Raw genomic sequence first — 22,174 nt, forward strand, 5'->3', positions numbered from 1 at the left:
TCCCTTGTCACCATCGTCATCGCCGTCATTGTCTACACATCATCTGCAATCTTTCGTCATACATGAAGATCTCCATCTCCTATCTGCATACACGCCGAGCGGTTACCCAGTCCAGCTCTACGTATGTAATGAAGTCATGCCTCCATTAGCCTTCTCTACACTCATCGTCGATCCAAAGCTTCGGTCTCGGATGCTCCCATGTTCCGCCAATACGAGGATTAGTGATCTGTGCGTTGTGTTGCGCGCGAAAGTTTGAAAGGGGGCGGGAATGCAAGCCTTGCGCGAGCCGAGTGGTCAACTTTTATGTCGATCGCGCGCCTCGCCGCGGGAGTGCCTGCCAAGACTGATTCCCGCTGTTGAGTCAGGGGCGATGCCAGGCGAGTGGCTGTGTATGTATCGGGACTTGTGGTATTTGTGATGTTTGAGAAAGTCTAGAGACGCGTAGGGGATGCTTAGATAATAACGGCGTGTGGCTTTGCAATGGCTTCAAGATTCCGTGGTGGTAGATAACAGGGGTGCGATGATGATGTACATTGTAGCCAGGGTCTAAGGGATTATGTGAGATGGAAAAGTTGACGCGCGCAAACCACGTTTACACGTAGGCGATCTGAAAGCATATATCTGAAGTTCCATTCTGTTAGCGTGTGAATGTAGTTGCTCAGCCAGTATGCCGGATGCAGCGACTGGCAAGGCCGTTGTCGCCTCTGATGGCGCGTCCTGCCAAGACGCCCATTCCCGGGGCATCTCGCCGCACGAGGCGCATGCCAGTTCTATCACGTCTTTCACACGTGAACGCAACGTGTAGGGTGACGTTCAGAACCACACGAACCAAATACACACACAATGCCGCATGCCATTGAGAAAAGCAATGGCGCTACGAAGCGCGGCGCGGCGCAAAAGATACTGAACGACGCAGTAGGCGTGACCAAGAGCAAGGACGGTCATGAGAAGACCGACTACACAAGGTGGAGGTTGAAGGATGACCGGGGATGTCAGACATGGCACTACCTCGAAAGCGACAAGGACATGAAGGCATGGCCACAGAGTACAGCGGATAAATACTTTCTAGGCCTCGATACGGTGAGTTGGTGCCTATTCCAGTCGTCTTTTGTAAATCCACACAGGACCTTTGAGCTGATTGAACTCATAGGAACAACCTACCCTGAAGCCTGCAAAGACTCCCCTCGAAGCTGCACACAATGGTCTCGAATTCTTCTCCCAACTCCAGCTCCCACCAGGAAACTGGGCTTGTGAATACGGCGGCCCTATGTTTCTGCTACCTGGCCTTGTGATCACCTGGTATGTCACCGAGACACCAGTACCAGCGTCGCATGCGACCGAAATCAAGAACTACCTCTTTGCGCGGGCCAACCCCGAGGACGGTGGCTGGGGGCTACACATTGAGGGCGAAAGCACTGTGTTCGGTACCGCGATGAATTATACTGTGCTTAGGCTTTTGGGCGTAGAGGCAGAAGAGCCTCGGATGCAGAAAGCGCGAGACACGCTTTGGAAACTGGGTGGTGCGCTCAATGCACCACATTGGGCAAAATTCTGGTTGAGCGTGCTAGGTGTGACGGAGTGGGATATTGTCAATCCTTGTCCACCTGAGCTATGGTTATTACCTGATTGGGTGCCCATCGCGCCTTGGAGATGGTGGATACACATGCGACAAGTTTTTCTGCCCATGTCGTATATCTACTCCAAGAAGTGGTCGTATCCGCTGAACGATCTTACACGTCAATTGCGCGCCGAGCTGTTGATGCAGCCGTTTGACACGATCAATTTTGGTGCGCACCGGAACACCATCGCCTCTACGGATAATTATCATGCCAAGTCATGGATGCTCAAACTTCTGTTTTGGTTCTTGGCTGCTATCTGGTTTCCGTACATTCGACCCACCTGGATGATCAAGCGTGCCGAAGAACACGTATGGTGGCTCATTGAAGCTGAGGATGAGAACACTGATTTCGCAAACCTTGGTCCTGTGAACGGTCCCATGAATACGCTGGTCGCATACATCAGAGAAGGACGTGATTGCCATGCCGTTCGCGAGCATCTCAAAACCCTCCCGGAGTTTCTTTGGGTCAAGGATGAAGGTATGCTTATGAATGGTACGAATGGTGTGCAAACATGGGACACTGCGTTCCTCATCCAAGCCGTTGAATCCTGCGGCTGGTCAAAAGATAAGAAGTGGAAGCACATGCTCACAAAGAGTCTCGAGTTCCTGGAAGACCAGCAGATACTTGAAGAAACCAGAGATCAACATGCATGCTATCGTCAACAACGTAAGGGTGCCTGGGGTTTCAGTACACGGAAGCAAGGATACACCGTTAGCGACTGCACGTCTGAAGGCCTCAAGAGTACACTCATCCTGCAGAACGGCAACGCGTTTCCTGAACTCATCAATGAACGCCGTGTGAAAGACGCCATTGACGTCCTGCTTACCATGCAAAACGCGTCTGGTGGCTGTGCTTCCTACGAGCCAACACGAGGAAGTATTCTCCTAGAGCACCTCAACGCAGCAGAGGTCTTCGGCAACATCATGATAGAGTACGATTACCCCGAATGCACGACCGCCGTGGTGACCGCACTTCACATGTTCCAAAACTACTACCCAGATTACCGCACTGCAGAGATTTCTGCATTCCGCGACCGCGCTGTATCGTATATCAGAGCTGCACAACGCCCTGACGGCTCGTGGTACGGTAGCTGGGGTATATGCTTTACCTACGCCGGCATGTTTGCTCTTGAATCACTCAAGTGCTCTGGCGAACAGTACGAAAACTCCGAGCGTGTGAGACGGGCATGCCAGTTCTTCTTAGACAAGCAGATGGATGATGGAGGCTGGGGCGAGACATACAAGAGCTGCGAGAACGGTGTCTGGGATCAGCATCCACAAAGTCAGGTTGTGCAGACTGCCTGGGTGATTATCGCAATGATTGAGGGTGGTTTTCCGCATAAGGAACCACTGGAGAAGGCTGTCAAACTCATCATGAAGAGGCAGCAGGCCAACGGAGAGTGGCTACAGGAGGCGATCGAGGGAGTGTTCAACAAGTCTTGGTAAGTTGACCAATCTTACTGGACGGTTATAATGGTAGCTAACGTCATGACAGTATGATTTCGTATCCGAACTACAAGTTCATCTTCCCGATTAAGGCGCTGGGCATGTATGCTGAGCGCTTCGGAGATGACACGTTGTTCTAAGATGATTGTGCGAGCTAATTCCTACCATTTGGGCTTGGGAGAGAGGTAATTACTACTAGATGCTGGAACGATACTGTACATGTCTACTTAATAATACTAATACCACGAAACACTTCTCGCTAGCACTAGAGAAGCATTATCTATTCCGTGCAATCCATTCACGGATATCGCATCTGCTGCTGTAGTCGGTACTACATTATCGTCAGTATATCTACTGTCCGGCGGCGCGACGTCTTCTCCACAGCAGCAGATCTTCTGTAACAAACTTCAACGATACTCCTCGGAGGCATAACAGAGAACGCGAGCCAAGGCTTGCTTACAAAGAAACTTTTTTGAGGCTGCACTTCACGCACTAGCGCCTGGTTCTTGGTGTTTTCTTCCTACATCCACAAACACCACAAAACTGCAAGCAGTTGCTTACGGCACGAAGACAACAGATCATTCTGGACTCATTTCCGTAGAAACACAAGTGCAGATATACTCAGCAAGCTGTCTGGTAGGAATCCGATGATGCTGCAATCAATTTGTTGAGTGAAACTCTCGAGGGTAGCAAACTGATGAAGAGATAGAGTTCAGGCAGATGGTCAGGGCATACACAAATTGGCAGGAGGGTCACGATCTCTTTCCTCAGCAGACCACTGGTTACGACGGCGCTCTAGTAGATGAAGAAGCTGCCAACGAGGTTGAAGGCCAAGCCGGTGCTACACTTGGTCATAGATGGGGCAAACGCATTCGAAGACACGGTTGCAGGCGTGGCAAGAACAGGAACCAGCAAGAACCAATTCCTGCTGGTTCTGGGCAAGAACCAATTCCTGCTGGTTCTGGGCAAGATCAGATACAGGAAACTGCCGAGTCATCGCCCATGACTGCAATCAAGCGCAAGGCTTCTACAGTCCACTTCTGGACTAACGCGACACCTGCGACACTGTTTGGCTTAACCTCCAACGCCGAGACTCTCGCAACCAATATTGCCAATGAAACGCGAAATCGGTCCACCGCTGAACCTCTGTTCCAGACTGACCACTATCAAGAGGTATATCGTCCAGTAGAAGAAGGTGAAAGTCCATTCGATCCCGATATGTCTTACCTACGGGCTACAGCGATACTGGGTGGGTTTGTTGGAAGGCGTGGTGATGTCGGCAAGAAGAGAAAAGATTGGGTTAGAGAAAAGTACATTTTTGCGAAAGAAGATGAAGAGCTGGTTGTGAGCGGAGAGAAAGGAAGGGATAAGGTCAATAACAACCCGACAAGTGACCAAATTGGGGATCAAAAAGAGCTTACTTCCGACGGGATGAAGAAGTGGGAGTGGTACGGCAAAAAGCTTCGAAAAGACACTGCTAAAGACGCAAAGAAGGCCGCAAAAAGGGAAGCTATTGGAAGAGGCGGAGTGTCTTCCCGCTACGGTAACCTTGTCGCTAATGGCCGCAACAAGAAACCTCTTCGCGAAATTGAAGCTGGCAGTGCTCGATACGACCACGGCGGCTTTCAGGATACCGATGATTACTACGCCGAGCCGGCTCCTGACCTTAAGAACTTTAGTCTTGATGCCAGGTTTTTTGAGTCTGGAGTTGAACCTGGTGATGACTAGGGTTCCCTCGGACGCGAAATTGATTCCAGGGACGAGATGGTTCAAGGTTTGGGCGTGCCAGGGCAGGTCATTTGAGGGCAGTCGTTGGAAAAATTCTTGATATTCAGAAAGAAGAGAACAGAACGAGATGACCTAGCGTTACGAATGAGTGTATTGTATACAACGGGACGAAGAAGATCGATGTAGCGCGGTAATGGGTCTATACTGTTGGGATTTTGTAAGTGTGAGGGATTGTTGCAAACCCTGGTTATGTGCTTGTGCACATTTATATAAGCAATGTTAGAGAGTATCGACTCACTTCGCCAAACATTCCATTATCCCGACTTATCTTGTTGACCTCAGGTATCGCTGTAGACGAGGCGCCGAGGGGTACGCCTAGGTGAGTAATCCCCCCACATCTATGCACTAACGATGTATCAAGCTATCACCCCGCTTTTGGTCTCCATCTTAACCTTCTTCGTCCAACTCACCTGCTTTCTCAGCTTACTCTCCCGTTACTCATCTGATGAAGCTTTCTACTGTCATGCAACTGTTAACACGTGGGCAAGTACAACCTTTGAATGATGCATAATGGGCATACTGCGTAGTGCCACCCATTTCTGCGGCTGTAAGAATAGCTTGAGCAAGATGGGCTATATAATTAGCAGCAGTACCTGTTGCTAAACAGCATCTTATTATTTCAGAACAGCACTTGACGCGAATGCTTCGGCTTTGCAACATGACCAAGCTCATCACAGTCTTCGGCTCTACCGGTAACCAGGGCGGATCCGTCGTGCGAGCTATCTTGAATCACCCGCAGTTAAGTAAAGAGTGGAAGGTACGCGGAGTTACAAGGAACCCCGACAAACCTGATGCGCAAGCCATGGTAGCAAAAGGTGTCGAGATGGTCACTGTGAGTCTCTTGATTCGACGATTGTGGAATGGATGGAAACTGAGCATGTTAGGCGAACCTCAACAGCAAGGAGTCAATCTTGAAAGCTATCACCGGATCTGACGCTGTTTTTGGCGTGACAAATGTACTATTCGCTCTGATTCATAACTATTGCCGTCCGTCTCTAACATTCATCATAGTACTGGGAGATGGCATCACTCGCCCACGAAGTCCAGCAGGGCCGCAATTTGACAGACGCCTGCATCGAAGGGAAGGTTCCGCACCTAATCTGGTCTTCATTACCTCGCGTATCAAATATCACTGGTGGAAGATTGGCGAACCTACACCACTTTGACAGCAAAGCCATGGTTGAAGAATACATCAACGAAGCCGGTCAACCAGCTTCTTTCGTGCTTCCAGGCTATTTCATGACGAATGTTCCTGGGTCTATCAAGCCGAGTCAAGATGGCTGCGCATACACGTTATCTTTGCTTTTCCACCCAGATACTCGGATTCCAATGCTAGACGTCCCCACCGACTTTGGGAAATTTGTAGCTTCATGTCTCGCTGATCCAAAAGCTACTATTGGCAAGCACGTGCTCGCTGCGAGTGCATGGGTCACACCTCTCGATGTTTGCGCAGCTGTGGTGAGAGTCACGGGAAAGAGTTGTGAGTTCAAGGAAGTGGCAGATGAAGAGTGGAAATCTGGGCAGGAGTTGTTGGAAAATATGATCATGATTAAGGAATGGGCATACTATGGGCCTGGCGCAGATGAGGGCGTGAAGTGGAGTCAAGAGACTGTTAATGGAGTGGGTGGATGGGATGGATTTAGTAATTTTGAGGCGTTCCTTGGAAGGATTGGGTTTGTGTGATTTCGACGCGTACTCCTTGTAGGGAAACCTCTCTATGAGGCATGAATACCTAGGTATGTTGCTAGCATACGATCATTATCGGGAGGTTAACCTTTCAGTCTTCCTACGTGATCCATATTGTTTTGTACATAACTACGTAGTTTCCCATTTCTCACCAATGAAGCGCCCTCTCTTCTGATTGCAGTACATGGCGGAGTCATATTGCCTGCGCAAGATGTATTTTACACATCCTAGACCATGTTACATAGTACGAACGCAATTCAGCTTTAGTAGATAACCATCGGCATCAGCCTTAGACTTGGTAGTCTCAAGGTCAGGATACTGAAGCTGGCCCCTCAGGTTATTGGTCAAGATGACAGTGGATGCATCCTTCAACTGACGAAGAGCGGAGTTGATGATGCCGGTTCATAAGGATGGTAGCTAGTATTGCTCCATGCGCTCTGGATGATTGCCAACGCGTCATCAATGCAACACCAGCCGGAGGTAGGGCGATTACGATATCAAGGACAAAAGAGTTATTGTTGCTGTCCACTAGGAGATCTATGCAGCTGCTGTTGACACCAGAGGCCCTGGGATGTAAGTAGTGTAGCTGCATTTCTAGCACCGGTAGATCTCACAAAGTCCTCTGTTCGGTGGGTATTACCCCGCTGTAGCAACCCCGCAGAGCTCCACTTGTTGCATAACGAGCGCCCAGAGTGAACGTTCATGACTGCCTACCTGAGCTGTGAGGATTGTCTTTTTGTTCCTTATTGTTGCATACATACGCGAGTTTTCTGAGTCTTTATCATCCATCATGACTTCCAATTCCTCAATTCCTCACCTCCGACAATGTGGAAACACCAAACAACTTATTCTTCATGGCAAACCGTATCTGATGCTAGGCGGGGAGCTGCAAAATTCCTCGCTTTCGTCTGCCGAATACATGAGCGAGATTTGGCCTAAGATGGTTGCAACGAATGTCAATACTCTTCTTGGCTCCGTCAGTTGGGAGATGATTGAGCCTGAGGAAGGCAAGTTCGACTTTAAAGAGCTGGACAAAGTCATATTAGATGCACGAAAACACGGCTTACATCTAATCTTATTATGGTTCGGGTCATTTAAGAATGGTGAGTCGGCATACCTAGGTACTCTCGTGACCTATTTCCATATACTGATAGGTGCATCGCTAGGCAGATCGACTTACACGCCATCATGGGTGAAGAAGGATCCGAAACGCTTCCCACGCGCTGAACTTCGAAGGGCCGGAGGAGTGATTGAGATTGCAGATGTCTTGTCTCTGTTCCACAAGCAGAATGTTGAAGCGGATGCGAAAGCATTTCAAAAGCTGCTTGCTCATGTCAAAGAGATAGATGAAGATCACAGTACCGTGTTGATGGTGCAAGTCGAGAATGAAGTCGGTCTTCTATTCGACAGCCGGGACGGAAGTGAGGAGGCTAACAAAGTCTTCTCTGAAACAGTACCAGCAGAACTTCTTCAATTCTTGAGCAACGACTATGATCGACTACACGCCGATCTCAAAGCCAACCTCCAGACTTTCGTCGCGCGCTCGAAGCCGCAGTCTGGTACATGGGAGGAAGTGTTTGGCGTTGGTAGCAGGACTGACGAGCTCTTCATGGCGTACCATTACGCACACTATGTCAATCGTGTAGCAGCGGCTGGTAAATCCGTATACACAATCCCGTTGTACACCAACGTATGGCAGAACTATGCTGGGGAGGATGCTGACAACGACACTCCTATCGTCGTGGGCGGAGGCGGAGAGCCTGGTGATTATCCTTCCGGAGGCGCAACAAGCAACGTTCTTGATATATGGCTACGATTTGCGCCAGACCTCGAGTTCATTGCGCCGGACATTTATCTTAATGAGTACACTGGCTTATGCGCGAAGTACCGACATGGCGATAACACGCTTTTTATCCCTGAGCAGAGAAGAGATGAATATGGCGTTCGTCGGATTTGGATAGCCTACGGAACCTTTCAAGCTCTATTGGCTAGCCCCTTCGGCATCGACACTTTAGAGCCTGAGAAAAATCCTTATACGAAACACTATGGACTCTTATCACAGGTCTCTCAGATTGTCCTTGAAGCGCAAAGTAATCCAGGCTCGTCGGTTGGCTTCTGTTTTGATGAAATGATCGGCGATAGAGATCCATCCAAACCCATCAAGCAACGTTTCGGCGACTGGGATATCACTGTAGAGCGCTCCTTTGTCTTTGGCAAGCCTGGAACTGGCAGTGGTATGGTCATCCATCGTGGCGGAGCGAGCTTTTTACTTATCGGCTGGGGGTTTCAGGTGATGGGTCGATCGACAAAGGCCGACACAAAGTTCAACGGTATCCTGAGGAACGAAGAGAAGATCGTAGATGACGTAGCGACAGGTTCATTACGAACACTCAGAACGTTGGGCGGTGATGAGACGAGAAGTGGAGCGAACGCGATGATGCCAAATGAAGACCCCGACTATGGAGGATTTCCTATTGCCATAACAATTCCGACAAGAACTGGTATCGCTGAGGTTGAATTCTACTCCTTCTAGACTTTAGTACTGAGAGCAAAGAGTGTAGTCAGGTGATAGGGAAGAAGGTGACCATCACCACGTACAAAATACGGTTAGTTGGGCGCCTGAACGGTAGCGCGGCATCTTAAGATTGCAAAGGGTCTTTCCGCCTTGATACACAACGCGACAAACTTATTGCCACATCACGATACTGAAGGAATGATGCTGTGGTTTTAATCGTTCTGAGTTGTCGCAAAAGTCTTACACCACGATGTCGCGCTATTCTCGGTGTGCAGCAGCAGCTCTAGCTGTCTGCTGCCTAGCCTCTGCTCAGACCACAGCAACAGCTGTCGCTTCCTTCACACCCACATCATCAGCGCAAACCTCAGCCCCAACCTCAAACCTTCCAGCTTTCGAAATCGACATCTTGTTTCCTCGCAGAAATGAAACATACAACTTCACCTCCTCATTGCCCATCGTGTTCGCCTTCCAGAACCTTACTGCGGCTGCTGAACTCGGTTCCTTCAAATTCACATGGGATATCATGCCGTGGAACAGCATCGAGAATCCTATCCCAGGAGGCGTGATTGAGGATTTATGGGACAGGGAATTTACCTCGCAAAATGTATCCACGTTCACCAACACCGATGGATCACCGTACATTTTGGTCAACTACACTAATCCAAAGGAATGGGATCATCCACCAAACTATGGAGGCACTGCATATGCATTGCAGTGGTATATCCAATGGCATGATATCGATGCCCAGTGCGACCACCCCAGACCTGTCATAACTTCAACTCGAGAAGTACTTTTTACCCTTTGGCCCGTATCATCCATATCGCCCGGTGATTGGAGTGCCCCTAATCCAAACACGCTCGGAAATGTCACAGACAATTGCGCGCAATTGGGCACTTTCGCCAGGGTCCACGCGAGCGATTCGGACGTCTGTTCACTGGGTCAGCTACAGTTAGGAGACAACGGGGATCCATGCGCCATCAAGCCTGATGGAGCCATGGTCAGCAGCATATCTAGCGTCGTAGAAAGTCTGTCTGCTTCACAGAGTCTCGCTACTGCAGCCCCAACGACTACTGAGTCTCCTGCCTCGTCGAACGCTGCCGTCGCAACAGGTGCGTCGGTACAGCCAGCACTCGCTGCAGCCTTGGTACTTGGTGGATGGGAATTGTGGTCGCGGTAATGTCAGAATAACACGCCCAGGCGTATCAGGTTCTGGACTCTTCACACCGTTTCTCTGTTGGTTCACTACCGGCCAATAACTTCTCAATAATTAAAAGATTCGTGAAGATGTACTGAGAATGAACATTATTCGCAAAATTGTGCATTCAATGCAGGCAGAATGAAAGCTATGTAAGTTTTTGTGTGCTTTGCTTTGCGTCCATTGGCCCTGCTATTACTGCCTCAACCCCGCCACGTCTTTGGTCCCGTCCAAAAAGAAAACCTCTCAACTTTTTTTTAAACGTGTTTGCGGATGTTCGTTGGCAAGCTTACAAACATTGTCCGTGGAATGTTAGACGGGACGACAAATAGAAGCAGATTTGATTACCTTCTAAGGGACCGGGGCCAAAAGAAACGTCGCCCTTACAGCCTGGAAAGTACCAAAAACAGTGTTACAGGCAACCATGTTGGTAGGCAGGAGCAGTAGCTACACGTGTGGCTCCCCAGGTAGCGCCTTCTTCTGCGTGGCATGCCATGACCACTGCGGAGCAAACAGCCTGACAACCCCATATCCGAGTGGGCCGGCTGAGGCCAATTGAGGGAGCACGAAATAGAATACCGCGATGTTTGGAGAGGACAAAAAGTTGTAATCTGCGCAAACAAGAAGAGACCGAAACCACTTACGGATTGATCAAGCTTGCTACAGGCTGGGTAGGCGTGTGATAAAAGTCCTCCCGCACGAACACTACATCATCTCAGCTTGGGTTACACAACAGCTTGTCAATTCGATTACTGGCTATACAGCCCGCCCACGTGTTTCTCCAATCAAGTTTTCCATACATGTGTTTATTGCGCCAGACATCTCGCCACGTCTGATTATGTATGAACAAGGAGCGACAAACGGCAGGCAAGATTCTTGATGGGCGAAATACATAATACTGTATTGAAAAAAGATATGAAGCATTGGGAGGCACCGCTATCGAACACAAAAATCTGTTGCCAAGCTACCGATATCAGAGCTCACGACCCAGGTTCCGGGACAAGAGCGATATAAGATTACGACTACCCTATTCAAGACTGAACGACGTATTCGCTTGGTCAGACTAGAGACTCGGACTGGGACATGGAAGACGGTCTTGGGTTCGATCTAGAATTGGTGCCTGACCAAACTACATGTGTCCTAGGATTGCTCGGCTGAGTTGTTGGAACAGCATGAACGGCCCTGTGTAAAGGGCCGACGCAAGCGAAACGAGCTAGCTATAGCACGCCACAGCCCGAAATCGTGCGGCACGTCATCGCGAGAGATCCCCTAGTGCACAGTCTACGGAACTTCCCATCCACGCTGAGATTTAGTTGCTGCAACTAGGTACTATGTTGGATTCCGTGGGACATGTACTGCTACTAACAAGACAACGCCATTCAACACGGCCCCATTCTTGGGGCACCAGTATTGGCGCCTGTAGGGATTCACCAGTTCCTTCATTATGCCTTCGATGCAGGTCTGCCAGCGACTTTGGTAGGGTGGCCTGTGCATTGCAACACCACCTGGTCAGTTCTAGCCCCTGCACGCAGATCGCGACGTCCTAGACGTGGGCTAGAGGTGACTGCTTACAGACTTAGTCTTTAGCTGGCATAGTCTCGGCGCAGCAACCTGGGGGAACTAACTGCAGCTGAATTTTTGCAGGTCTAGCAATGGCTTCACTCCAGACTGGATCAGGCCACTGTCGTGTTTCAAGGCGATGCACACCCAGGTATCCATGATGACCCATCCCAACCGCAATGCAAGCTGCCAAGAGCTGAGGACTTGAACGAAGGTTCTGATATGTTGATATTTTCTGGCATCCATGAAATCCTCGTTTATGTGACGATTCCTATTCACGTTTTACAGAGCCTGCATTAAGATGAGATTACCCTGCGATTTGACGTTGCCAGGCTTGGCTTATTATTAGAATACTGTCATGACTTAATGCGTCTGGTGCGGTTTTCAACCGTCAAATTGTACTGCGTATAATTTGAGTAGGCGTGGCGCCGACCCACTGGCACCTGTCTGTCCTAGGTTATCCATGAGTGCCAAGCATCTTCCTAAGCTATGAAAGCAAAGTAGTATCGTATCGCACGTGGCGCATGTGTCTTTGTAAGGAAACTAGTTCTTAGACTTCTCAAGCTTCATGGAACTCGTACGGTGATATTTCGATGCAATATAGGTGCATTCTTACCAAGACCTTTAACACCGAGTAATGTCACCGAATGGTATCACGAGCTTAGTATCGTGAGATAGCAGCAAGGCGTCTTGAACTGCGCAGAAGCTCTGAGCATAAAAGACACCACCAACCCCCTCTACAGTTCAGACACAGCTTCCCGCAGATCACATCAACACAGTCTTTACATCAACACACACACTCTTTGTCAATTTAGTGGCCCTTCGCTCTATCACTCTTTTACACCAAAATGCATTTCACTACAATCCTATCTGCCTTTGCAGCAGTTTCAGGCGTCCTGGCAGCTCCCGCTCCAACTCAGCTTGATACTCGCGCTGTAGTCCCGCACGACTCCCTCAACCCAATCCGGACCCGCCTGCAAGGAGGAGCGATCGGTCGTGCCATCCTGAGGTTCCAGCCCTTGCTTCACATTGCTCACGGCTGCCAGCCCTACACTGCAGTTGACGACAATGGCAACACCAGGTAAGCTTATGAGATGATGCACTCAAACTTCAAGCGCTCACACATCTTGTTCACAGTGGAGGTCTCCAGGATACTGGAAATGTCAGCGCCGGATGCCGTGACCAAAACAAAGGCCAGACCTATGCTCGAGCAGCATGGCACAAGGGCAAGTTCGCTATCATGTACGCGTGGTACTGGCCCAAGGACCAGCCAACCGCTGGTAACGTCGTAGGTGGCCACCGCCATGACTGGGTAAGTTGTGACTGTACGAGATGCATGTGAGACATTTACTGACTTAGTGCCTACACCTTTACAGGAGAGTGTTGTCGTCTGGATTGACAACCCAGCGAACGCCAATCCCCGTATCCTTGGTGCTGCTGCATCCGGCCATGGCGGTTACTCGCCCACCACGCGCCCCAACATTCAAGGCAACAACGTCAAAGTGGAGTACTTCGTCAGGTTCCCCTACAACCACGCTACGCAGTTTACCAACACCGTCGGTCGCACCTACTGGATCAGCGACTGGGATGCTATGCCGACTGCTGCTAGGCAAGCTCTTGCTCCCAGGGACCTCTTTGTAAAGGCAAATGTACCTTTCAGGAACGACGTCTTCGCTAGCAACTTGGACAAGGCTTATGTCTAGGTGTTAGACCTGAACAGTCACCTCCTTGGTTTCTGACTTACTTTTCTGGGCGATATCGATCATATCGTTTGTGTTATTGACGATGGGTAGCTGTAAGTAGCTACTTGTCCGTGGGCTATCGATCTGGATGGGATATGATTTCCAGATACAGTGTGCTTTTAATCTCTGCCGTTTTATATTGTTGTTGTTAGGGCTTCTGCGTTTATTTCTGTGTGTTTTGTTTTTGTTTTAGAAGATAGAGAAACCAGGTTACAGGTGCGCTAAATACATTATGCTTAACCCTATAACATGCCACATCCTTATTCTACATATGCTACCTCCTCACAAGCTGCATAAATAGGAATAGTTGGTCATCTGCCCATCGAGAGCGATGACAACCCGCAGACGGTGTTTTTAGAATATTGTGTATATGGGGTCTACAAAGTGAGGGAATAAAATCTATCACTGGTGCTTGAAAGCCAGGGGTGAGAGCGTCGGGAGTATCAAAGGTCAGGGGAGACGCATGGTTGAACGATAAAGCTGTCGTCAAGCCAGTAACGAGTAGTGAATAACGGTCTGACAAAGCTATACTCAACTAACCACAATTGGCTCGTCCATGTCACTTTGATGGGTGCAATCGTAATAATCCGACGGACTCTTGGGCCCTCAATCCTTCTTCTGAAAGCGGAAGTAGGTCGAAGAGTGGAGGTTGTGCGTCAGCCAAGCAAATGTCCTAGATTTAGGCAGCAACATAAGAGAATCCGAGTATATAACTACCGGATCTCAATCGAAAACTGCGTCTCATCGTTGAGCACTCTAGCGTTCGTCGTAGAGCATTTGGAAATGTCTCCAATTCAGGTTGCGCAGACCTCATCGCCTCTCTTTAGGCTCCCGGCCGAGATCCGCTTTGCCATATACGACCTTCTGGACCTTCCGCCCATCGACAATGAACAATGCCGCGGACTGATCCTTTCGTGTCGGCAAGCAAAGCACGAGTGCGAACGAGTGTCGATCCGCATGACAAAAGCGTGGCTGCTGGCTTACAAGCAGGACGTCCTCTCACAGAGCGAGCTAGGAGTGCGCATTCTGCTCCCTATCATAACACGAACACCTGTCGGAATGCATTCCAAGTTTCACACCTTGCAAAATCTGACACTGGTAGTCCCTGGTCACAGAATCCATGATTGCGGCTATCAGGACCCAAAATTCTTCGAAAGCCTCCGACCTTTGAACGCTATCTTCAGCTTGTGGCTAGACAGCTTGACCTTGCACTTCTCGGGCTCATTGAGAAGCGGCCCAGGACACAGGATGTATATGCACATCGGCAAGAGCTTTAGACGCCTGTTCTTCGTTCTAGAAAGTGGCCTTACGTATGCGCACGATCCTGTCGGTCAGAAGGACAACCTCAAGCTCAACAAATACGGTTCCTTGGTAAAGCACTGGCGGCCACAACCAGCTTTCATCAAGAAGCTAGTGGTTTCATGGGACTTGACCGAGGAGGGTTTGCGTAGCGAAGACCTGGTAGCAGTAGATGGCCACTGCAGAAAGCGTGCAACAGCGGCTTGTCCCGGATTGCGAAGGTACCGCGTCGTCAGCGAAGATGGACTCCTTGGGTCAGAGTCGAGAGAGTCATTTTGTCGCTTCCGCCCCTCGGACCTCGAACATCGTATGGCGGGCCCAGATAGCGAGCACAAAAAGAAATGTCTCAAGTGTGGGTATCACGGTTGGGACTACCGTCGCTATATCCGAGGGTTGCCAGTGGATGATGGCGAACGTTGGCTTTGACAACCCTTGCAAAAACAACACAATAACACAATTGAAAATGTGTGGAAGACTTGAAGCTGTGCTTGTTGAAGCTCGAAGATCCCGCCAGGAGCCGTGCGATCTGGGCGATCCAGGGGCGCCCACTAACACCCAAACAAGTAACAAGCGATGCGGGCTTATCAGGAACAATCGAACATCATTGAACAATCACCGCTACGAATTTCGTATCTACGTCATGTTTAGAGGTATCGCCGAAGTTCAGTTGAAAAGATATGGGGAAGCGCTGCACACTCTCTTCTTCTGGATCTCTTGAATCGCGTAATCATGTGCGGCATCACTTGTGCGGTTGCATTGCGGGGTCATGGACCATTAGCAAAGGAACGTGGGGAGTTGAGCAAGACACTGGACCAGAGTCTGGATAATATCAAGCATCGTGGGCCCGATGCAGAAGGCCACTGGATTAGCGAAGATTGTCGCGTGGGTACGTGGAGAAGTCACTGCAGCTGCAACGGACACAGACACACAACTGACTTGCTCACCACCTAGCTCTTGCCCACAACCGACTAGCGATCGTCGACTTGAACCCGGAAGGTGAACAGCCATTCCATGATGAAGGCGGCACTATCCATGTCGTAGTAAACGGCGAGCTATATGGCTATCAAGAGATCCGAGATCGCCTCAGTCGCGAGGGCTATAGATTCAAGAGCCAGTCAGACTCCGAGATTGCACTGGCGCTATACAAGAAGCATGGTCTATCCTTTCTATCGCATCTACGCGGAGAGTTTTCACTATGTTTATACGACTCCGAGGCTCAGATCTTTATCGCCGCATGCGATCGATATGCCATCAAGCCCATGTACTACACGGTCCTAGATGGCAAACTGCTGGTATGGTAATCAAGTACCGTTCGCATATACTAAAGACTCACATACACCTCCTAGGTCGCTTCCGAGATGAAGGCATTCCTTCCTTTCGGATGGCAACCTGAGTGGGACGTGCAAAGCATCAAAGACGTGGGCTGGTTGTGCGATGGAAGAACTATCTTCCAAAGTGTTTCCAAGATACTGCCTGGTCATTATTTGTTGTGTAGGTCTTTCGGCACCATTACGCAAGGCAAGTATTGGGATGTCGACTTCAAAGACAAGGTACGTGCAAAAGCAGGTGCATTACAAACATTACTAACACATGTCAGCGTGAGCTTGAAACAAGGGGTGAAGATGAGATGATACAAGGCGTACGAAAACATCTCCTAGATGCCGTACGAGACCGCCTCCGTGCAGATGTGCCGATTGGTGTCTTTCTCAGTGGCGGCATCGACTCCAGCGCAATAGCGGGAATGGTGAAGCATCTTATGGACACGGAAGGTGCTCAGCTTGGTACTGCTCCAGCTTCAGAAAGGATCAACTGCTTCAGTGTTAAGTTTATTGGTGAAGAACATGACGAGGAGCCGATCGCGCGTCGTACTGCGGACTGGCTTGGAGTCAAGATGCACCACTGCGAGATGACCGAAGAGAATTTTGCGGCCAACATCGAGAATGCAGTCTGGCACAACGAGACAGCTGTGACTGATCTGGGGACTGTCGGTAAATTCCTGCTTTCAAAGCTTACCAGTGATGAAGGTATCAAGGTTGTTCTTACAGGAGAAGGATCAGATGAACATTTCGCCGGCTACAGAGAGTTACTTACCGACTTCGTTCGCGAACCCGATCTTGCATGGCCCAATTCCTGTCTCCCTGAAGAAGAGCGCATAGCAACTTTTAAGGGGCTAGAGGGCACTGACACCTCAGGTCCAAAAGAACTCGTGACTTCGGCCGCAGTCCGTGCCCAAGTGAACAACACTTCTTTCCTCGGCTTCACGCAAACCGCATCTCTACGAGATCCGCTCTTCGCTCCTTGGGTATTCGGCGAATTCGGGACTACCGACAAACGCCTCACTGCCGTGAACGCCATCGACGGTCGTACGCGAGAGCTGATGACCAACAAATGGCATCCACTCCACACTTCTCTGTACATCTGGACGAAGTCGTCTCTTGCGAACGGTCTTCTCACCGTATTAGGTGATCGTTGCGAGATGGCCCACAGTGTCGAAGGACGTCAACCATTCCTCGACCACCGCCTCACAGAATACGCCATGAAACTTCCGCCCTCAGTAAAACTGCATTACGATCCTTCTACTCGAACCTTCAGCGAAAAGTGGATCCTAAAGGAGGCCATGAAGCCATTCATCACGGCTGAGCTATATACACGCAAGAAGCATCCTTTCTCTGCTCCAGTGAAATACAAGCCTGATGGACCAGTGCATAAGCTGTTCGAGAAACTGCTCACGAAGGAAAACGTCGAGGCTTTGGGGTTTCTGGAGTGGGACAAGTGTAAGGATCTGTTGCACGACGCGATGTACGATGGGGACCGGCCGAAGTGGAGCCAGATGATACTTGTGGGCCAGTTTGTAATCCTGAGTCAGAAGTTTGGAGTGAAGAAAGCTGCGCCGGAGTTTGTTAGATTGGAGACAAATGGCTTTGCAAGATAGTTCTCGATGGCTAATTTTACCGAGATTTTGCTCTGCTCCGACCTATAAGATTATCAAATGTGATGGGCTCACTAGGCTACATGGGCTGTTCATGTATGCATTATAGATGCGACGTCATATCCTCCATTGCTGCAGCAGATAATTATGTGACTTAGGTAGTGTAGGTGTAGCACAGCTTCTAGCAACGTCGTGCTTGACAGGTACGAGAGGGACTTGATATAAATTAAGGTTCATGCTTCACATTTTTGTCTTATCGTTTCTCGTAACTAGGGCGACTTCATACCGTTTCGGGTCGGATTTCGTGGAAGCACAACCTAATCTCTGTTTCGGCTCGGACTCCACCTTTTGAAGACAAATTCTCGAACTGTGTACTTCTTCAGAACACTGCCGATGTCGAGCCTGAACCCGTCAAGTTCTACACAGCTTGTATCCCACGGCTCTGGTACCTCAACGTAGACAAGCATCAGTGTCTTCATGACCTGTGTTTGCACTCGGTTCACCCGGTGGAACCACCACCAATCCCGGCGCTCTTTTTCCGCAGCTCTGACTTGGCTTTGACCATCTGCTTGCTCATTCCAATAGGGAGCCGAGTAAGAAGGGATGATCATGATTGCAAACTCTGCGTGTGTGAAGGCAGGCCCTCGGATGTAGAGTAGGTAGTCGACGGCGAACTTGACGCCAGGCCGAACTACCCATCCTAGGGAGCGGAAGTGATGGAAGACAACGTACTTCATCAGGAAAGGGTTGTCGGGCGCAATAGAAGGAATGCACGACATAGCGGGATCCATGCGCGTGGCACCGTTGCTCATGCTGTACGCAGTACGAAGATGAGTCAACGTTCTTTCTAGATCAATGGATTCGCTGGGACTCAACGCATACGAGCAGTATAAGCGCAACAGATACCATGTAGGGTAGTGTTGCAAATCGGCCGACGACGTCTGGGCGTCTGCGTTGATGACTTCTAGAGCACCGAGGACGTATGTAAGGAAGAAGGCTTCCTCGGGCGTGAGCTGGAGATGTTCAAGATCAGGAACATCAAGTTCCGGGCCGGCTTCAGTGTCGGCCTGTGCAACGGTGCCATCTGTGGCTTTATTGATCGTGGAAGTCCCCGCAACCTCTTCTGGCTTGCTGGTATCCTTGGCATCACTACCTACAAGCTTATCGATGTTGGCATCTGATACAATCTTGCCTTCTTGTCGTAGTTGTTGCTCAATAGCTTCGCGTTGTGCCTTGGCTCTCTCTAGTTTGAACTGCCTCCGCTCTTCTCGCCTTGATTGTGTCACCTCGGTGCTTGTCTTCGACGCCTGTGCACCTCGCCTTCGCTTTTCAGCGACGAGCCATTGCGGCTCACTTCGACTGAGGGACCCCTTACCCCAGAAGCCCTGCTCCCAAAGAGCTCGAATAGAGGCTGGATCCGTGACGTGTATTGATTGGGTCTCTACAGAGTAGTATGCTTTATGTACGACGTGATGTGACTGTGGCGGCCACAGCGACTGTGAGATTAGACTGATGACTAGTCGCAAGACAGAAATCGGATTGTGCGGAACGAAGGCAGGCAGTGCATATACGTCCAATGGTAGAGGCTTCGCATGTATCTCATTATAGTTGGGTCGTTTTGGGCGAGGTTTCCTCGAAGCACCGTTTGCTGGTTCTTGGTTTTGTTGAGGTAGACCGTTCGGACGTGCCTCGCTTGCTGCTGCAGCTTGCTCAGGTCGCATGGCCGCGGACATGCCTGACATTTCAGCTCAGTGTTCGATGAAACTGCACTGACGTTAGCACTGAGCGCGCACAGAAGCAATGCGACATGTAGTGAGTAATATCGATCAGATACCGTTGTAGTCTATTGTAACGGAGACAGCATCGAGCACCTAACGCAGTCAAGTGAATGCCTGCGCCGGCAATCGTATAAGTGAAAAGGTGTCATCATGAAAAGAAATTCCAAAGGAGCAAAGGCAGAACACGATCGTGACTTCCGCGCACATGACGCTGACAGAAGCTTTGACGATGTGCTGCCTTCAGTACGTTTGAAAAAGAGAGAAATAGATAAGACTTACCCAGCCTTTGCGACGTCAAGTAATGGCGTCGTCGACGAGGATTGTGAGCTTCATGGTGGTGGTGCTGGAAGCAAGAGCAAAGCGCAAAAAGTTTGGACATGACTGTTTGCCAAGGCCAGATCTGATTGGTTGAACTGACCGCCTCGACACGCGTGGTCCAATTGTCCCACCATGACCACCATGACACAAGCTTGTCACTAAGACAGTCGCTTCCAGCTGCTTGGAGCATTTGCCTCACCATAGTCAAGAACGGCGTTGGGTTTGTACTTACTTCTGCAGCTTGTTATGACGTAATCGGAGCAGCTCACCTTCCGAGAAATTAACAGAACATCGTCGTAACGCCACGCAAGAGTGATTAGGCATCTACGTTGCTCACGCGCATTCTGCCCGCTTGATTATAGACTCACTCTTAAAACTACCACAGCATTAGATACGGTACAATCACATTTAATATGTTGCCAGCGGCAAGGTGGTCCTTGCGACTGCCACGACAGAGCGCTCCATCATTCGTCACCAAAAGTACACCTCTACAGCTACCACATCGTAATCGCCTATCAAGACACAAAGCGCCACGAACGAGCTTGCCGTATTCGACGAAACCACCCGGTAACGAGAACTCGCCGAACACACATGATGAGTCTCCAAAAGAGACATCCAAGGTCGACGCCGTGTCCAACGCCCTCTCTACCACGCCTGATTCCGAAAATAATCTCATCACACCCGTATATATGCCCGAAGACCCACATGCTGTCCTCAAGCAGACCCATCCTGCCATGCGCCTGCTCGACAACTCCTCTCTTATAGTACAACGACAGCTAGAGATGATGAATGTGCTCATGGGCTTTGAGCAAGCGAACCGCTACGTTATCATGGATCCGCATGGCAGTCATATTGGATATCTAGCAGAGCAAGAGCATGGCATAGGAAATGCCATGGCGAGACAGATGTTCAAGACGCATCGGAGCTTTACGACACACGTCTTTGATCGGGACGAGAAGGAAATACTGAGGTTTCACAGGCCTTTCAGCTGGATCAACTCGAGAATACGCGTCTATGATGCTGTAGGACAGGGCGAGGGCGCGTACACCAGCTCGTCAAGCCTGCAAGGGACAAGCGCGCGAAGCATAGCCAATCAAACCAGCGCAAACGTCTCTAGTTTACCACTGCAGGACATGCGTATTATCGGAGCTGCAGAACAAGAGTGGGCACCGTTACGAAGGAAATACAATCTGTTCCTTGCAAGGAATTTGGAGGACGTTGCTGCTGCACCCGGCACACCCCAGCTGTCCTCTGGCGACTTGCCAATCTCCGACTCAAAAGCTGTCGCTGTAGCTGAGGGTGACACACGAGAAGTCGGCATGCTTCAGTTTGCCAGGGTTGACGAGCCCTTTCTTTCCTGGGATTTCAGCTTGATGTCTGAAGACGGACGTCTGGCAGGCTCCGTCAATCGCAACTTCGGCGGCTTTGCGCGTGAAATCTTTACGGATACGGGCGTTTACGCACTGAGGATGGATGCTGCCGGACTGGCAAGTGAGCCATCCCACCTGGTGTCCAAAACCGGTGAACAAAGTAGACCATCACTTGAAGGTTATCCTGGTATGACCCTTGATCAACGAGCTGTGATGCTCGCTACGGCCGTTAGCATAGACTTTGATTATTTCAGTCGGCATAGCGGTTCCGGTGGCATGTGGCCGATGTGGATGCCGTGGGTTGGTGGCAGTGGTGAAGCTGCTGGCGGCGCTGCAGCTGGTGAGGCGGGCGCAGCCGGTGCCGGAGCTGTAGGCGCTGCTGGCGAAAGCGGTATCGCAGGCGAAGTCGGCACTGCAGCACGCGGATTAGGTGCTGGAGAAGGTGCAGCGACAGGCGCGGCTACAATGGCAGGCTACGAAGCTATTCAAAGAGGGCGAGAATCAAGGCAACAAGGAGAAGATGATGCTTCTCCGCAGGCAGCTGATCCATATCAACCTAGCCCCGACCAACAGTACGGTACAGGCCAAGCAGGTGAGGATATATGGGGTGAAGACCCTAGTGTAGGACCTCGCGATCAAGACCAAGGCTTCTGGGGTGGAGGGAATGAACAGGCCGGAGGCGATGCTGGTGGCGGTGGTGATGGCGGTGGGTTCAGTTGGGGAGACTTCTTTGACGAGTAAGATCCTGCAGCTTCTTATGTACTACGATATCACCATTTAGCATTCATACCATTCAAACGAAGGGCTCCATATTCCTCATAACAAAGACAACTGTAGGGTGCCGCGATTGCACATGCACGTAGTCTGCGGCTGAAGTGGGGCTGTGCTAGGTAAGCACCTCAATCCTTAAACATTATTCCATTTAGCAAC

The 22,174-nt window shown here is 50.1% G+C and overlaps 10 protein-coding genes across 10 annotated transcripts; 9 read left to right on the forward strand and 1 right to left on the reverse strand.

Annotated features, from left to right (window-relative positions):
* Positions 1-843: 843 nt before the first annotated feature.
* AA0111_g5682 (Lanosterol synthase) lies at positions 844-3,204 on the forward strand (the record flags this gene model as incomplete). The annotated part of the gene is made up of 3 exons (XM_028651821.1): positions 844-1,080; positions 1,151-3,060; positions 3,114-3,204. 3 exons carry the CDS (start codon positions 844-846, stop codon positions 3,202-3,204), a joined length of 2,238 nt encoding a protein of 745 aa, XP_028506666.1.
* A 580-nt stretch (positions 3,205-3,784) lies between these two features.
* AA0111_g5683 (hypothetical protein) lies at positions 3,785-4,792 on the forward strand (the record flags this gene model as incomplete). Its single annotated transcript, XM_028651822.1, has 1 exon — positions 3,785-4,792. The coding sequence occupies one exon, from the start codon at positions 3,785-3,787 to the stop codon at positions 4,790-4,792; it is 1,008 nt and encodes a 335-aa protein (XP_028506863.1).
* A 718-nt stretch (positions 4,793-5,510) lies between these two features.
* AA0111_g5684 (hypothetical protein) lies at positions 5,511-6,535 on the forward strand (the record flags this gene model as incomplete). The annotated part of the gene is made up of 3 exons (XM_028651823.1): positions 5,511-5,684; positions 5,737-5,808; positions 5,864-6,535. 3 exons carry the CDS (start codon positions 5,511-5,513, stop codon positions 6,533-6,535), a joined length of 918 nt encoding a protein of 305 aa, XP_028506667.1.
* Positions 6,536-7,328: 793 nt separating this feature from the next.
* On the forward strand, positions 7,329-9,071 carry AA0111_g5685 (hypothetical protein; the record flags this gene model as incomplete). The annotated part of the gene is made up of 1 exon (XM_028651824.1): positions 7,329-9,071. The coding sequence occupies one exon, from the start codon at positions 7,329-7,331 to the stop codon at positions 9,069-9,071; it is 1,743 nt and encodes a 580-aa protein (XP_028506868.1).
* Positions 9,072-9,303: 232 nt separating this feature from the next.
* On the forward strand, positions 9,304-10,230 carry AA0111_g5686 (hypothetical protein; the record flags this gene model as incomplete). The annotated part of the gene is made up of 1 exon (XM_028651825.1): positions 9,304-10,230. The coding sequence occupies one exon, from the start codon at positions 9,304-9,306 to the stop codon at positions 10,228-10,230; it is 927 nt and encodes a 308-aa protein (XP_028506867.1).
* Positions 10,231-12,656: 2,426 nt separating this feature from the next.
* On the forward strand, positions 12,657-13,511 carry AA0111_g5687 (hypothetical protein; the record flags this gene model as incomplete). Its single annotated transcript, XM_028651826.1, has 3 exons — positions 12,657-12,889; positions 12,946-13,120; positions 13,185-13,511. 3 exons carry the CDS (start codon positions 12,657-12,659, stop codon positions 13,509-13,511), a joined length of 735 nt encoding a protein of 244 aa, XP_028506866.1.
* Positions 13,512-14,333: 822 nt separating this feature from the next.
* Positions 14,334-15,275, forward strand: AA0111_g5688 (hypothetical protein; the record flags this gene model as incomplete). Its single annotated transcript, XM_028651827.1, has 1 exon — positions 14,334-15,275. The coding sequence occupies one exon, from the start codon at positions 14,334-14,336 to the stop codon at positions 15,273-15,275; it is 942 nt and encodes a 313-aa protein (XP_028506782.1).
* A 303-nt stretch (positions 15,276-15,578) lies between these two features.
* Positions 15,579-17,781, forward strand: AA0111_g5689 (hypothetical protein; the record flags this gene model as incomplete). Its single annotated transcript, XM_028651828.1, has 4 exons — positions 15,579-15,735; positions 15,801-16,141; positions 16,196-16,399; positions 16,447-17,781. 4 exons carry the CDS (start codon positions 15,579-15,581, stop codon positions 17,779-17,781), a joined length of 2,037 nt encoding a protein of 678 aa, XP_028506862.1.
* A 314-nt stretch (positions 17,782-18,095) lies between these two features.
* Positions 18,096-19,499, reverse strand: AA0111_g5690 (hypothetical protein; the record flags this gene model as incomplete). Its single annotated transcript, XM_028651830.1, has 1 exon — positions 18,096-19,499. One exon carries the CDS (start codon positions 19,497-19,499, stop codon positions 18,096-18,098), a length of 1,404 nt encoding a protein of 467 aa, XP_028506686.1.
* Positions 19,500-20,287: 788 nt separating this feature from the next.
* On the forward strand, positions 20,288-21,985 carry AA0111_g5691 (hypothetical protein; the record flags this gene model as incomplete). The annotated part of the gene is made up of 1 exon (XM_028651831.1): positions 20,288-21,985. The coding sequence occupies one exon, from the start codon at positions 20,288-20,290 to the stop codon at positions 21,983-21,985; it is 1,698 nt and encodes a 565-aa protein (XP_028506687.1).
* Between the last annotated feature and the right edge of the window lie 189 nt (positions 21,986-22,174).

Source organism: Alternaria arborescens, assembly GCF_004154835.1.
Source record: "Alternaria arborescens strain FERA 675 chromosome Unknown contig_11, whole genome shotgun sequence".
In the NCBI taxonomy this organism is placed as follows: domain Eukaryota; kingdom Fungi; phylum Ascomycota; class Dothideomycetes; order Pleosporales; family Pleosporaceae; genus Alternaria; species Alternaria arborescens.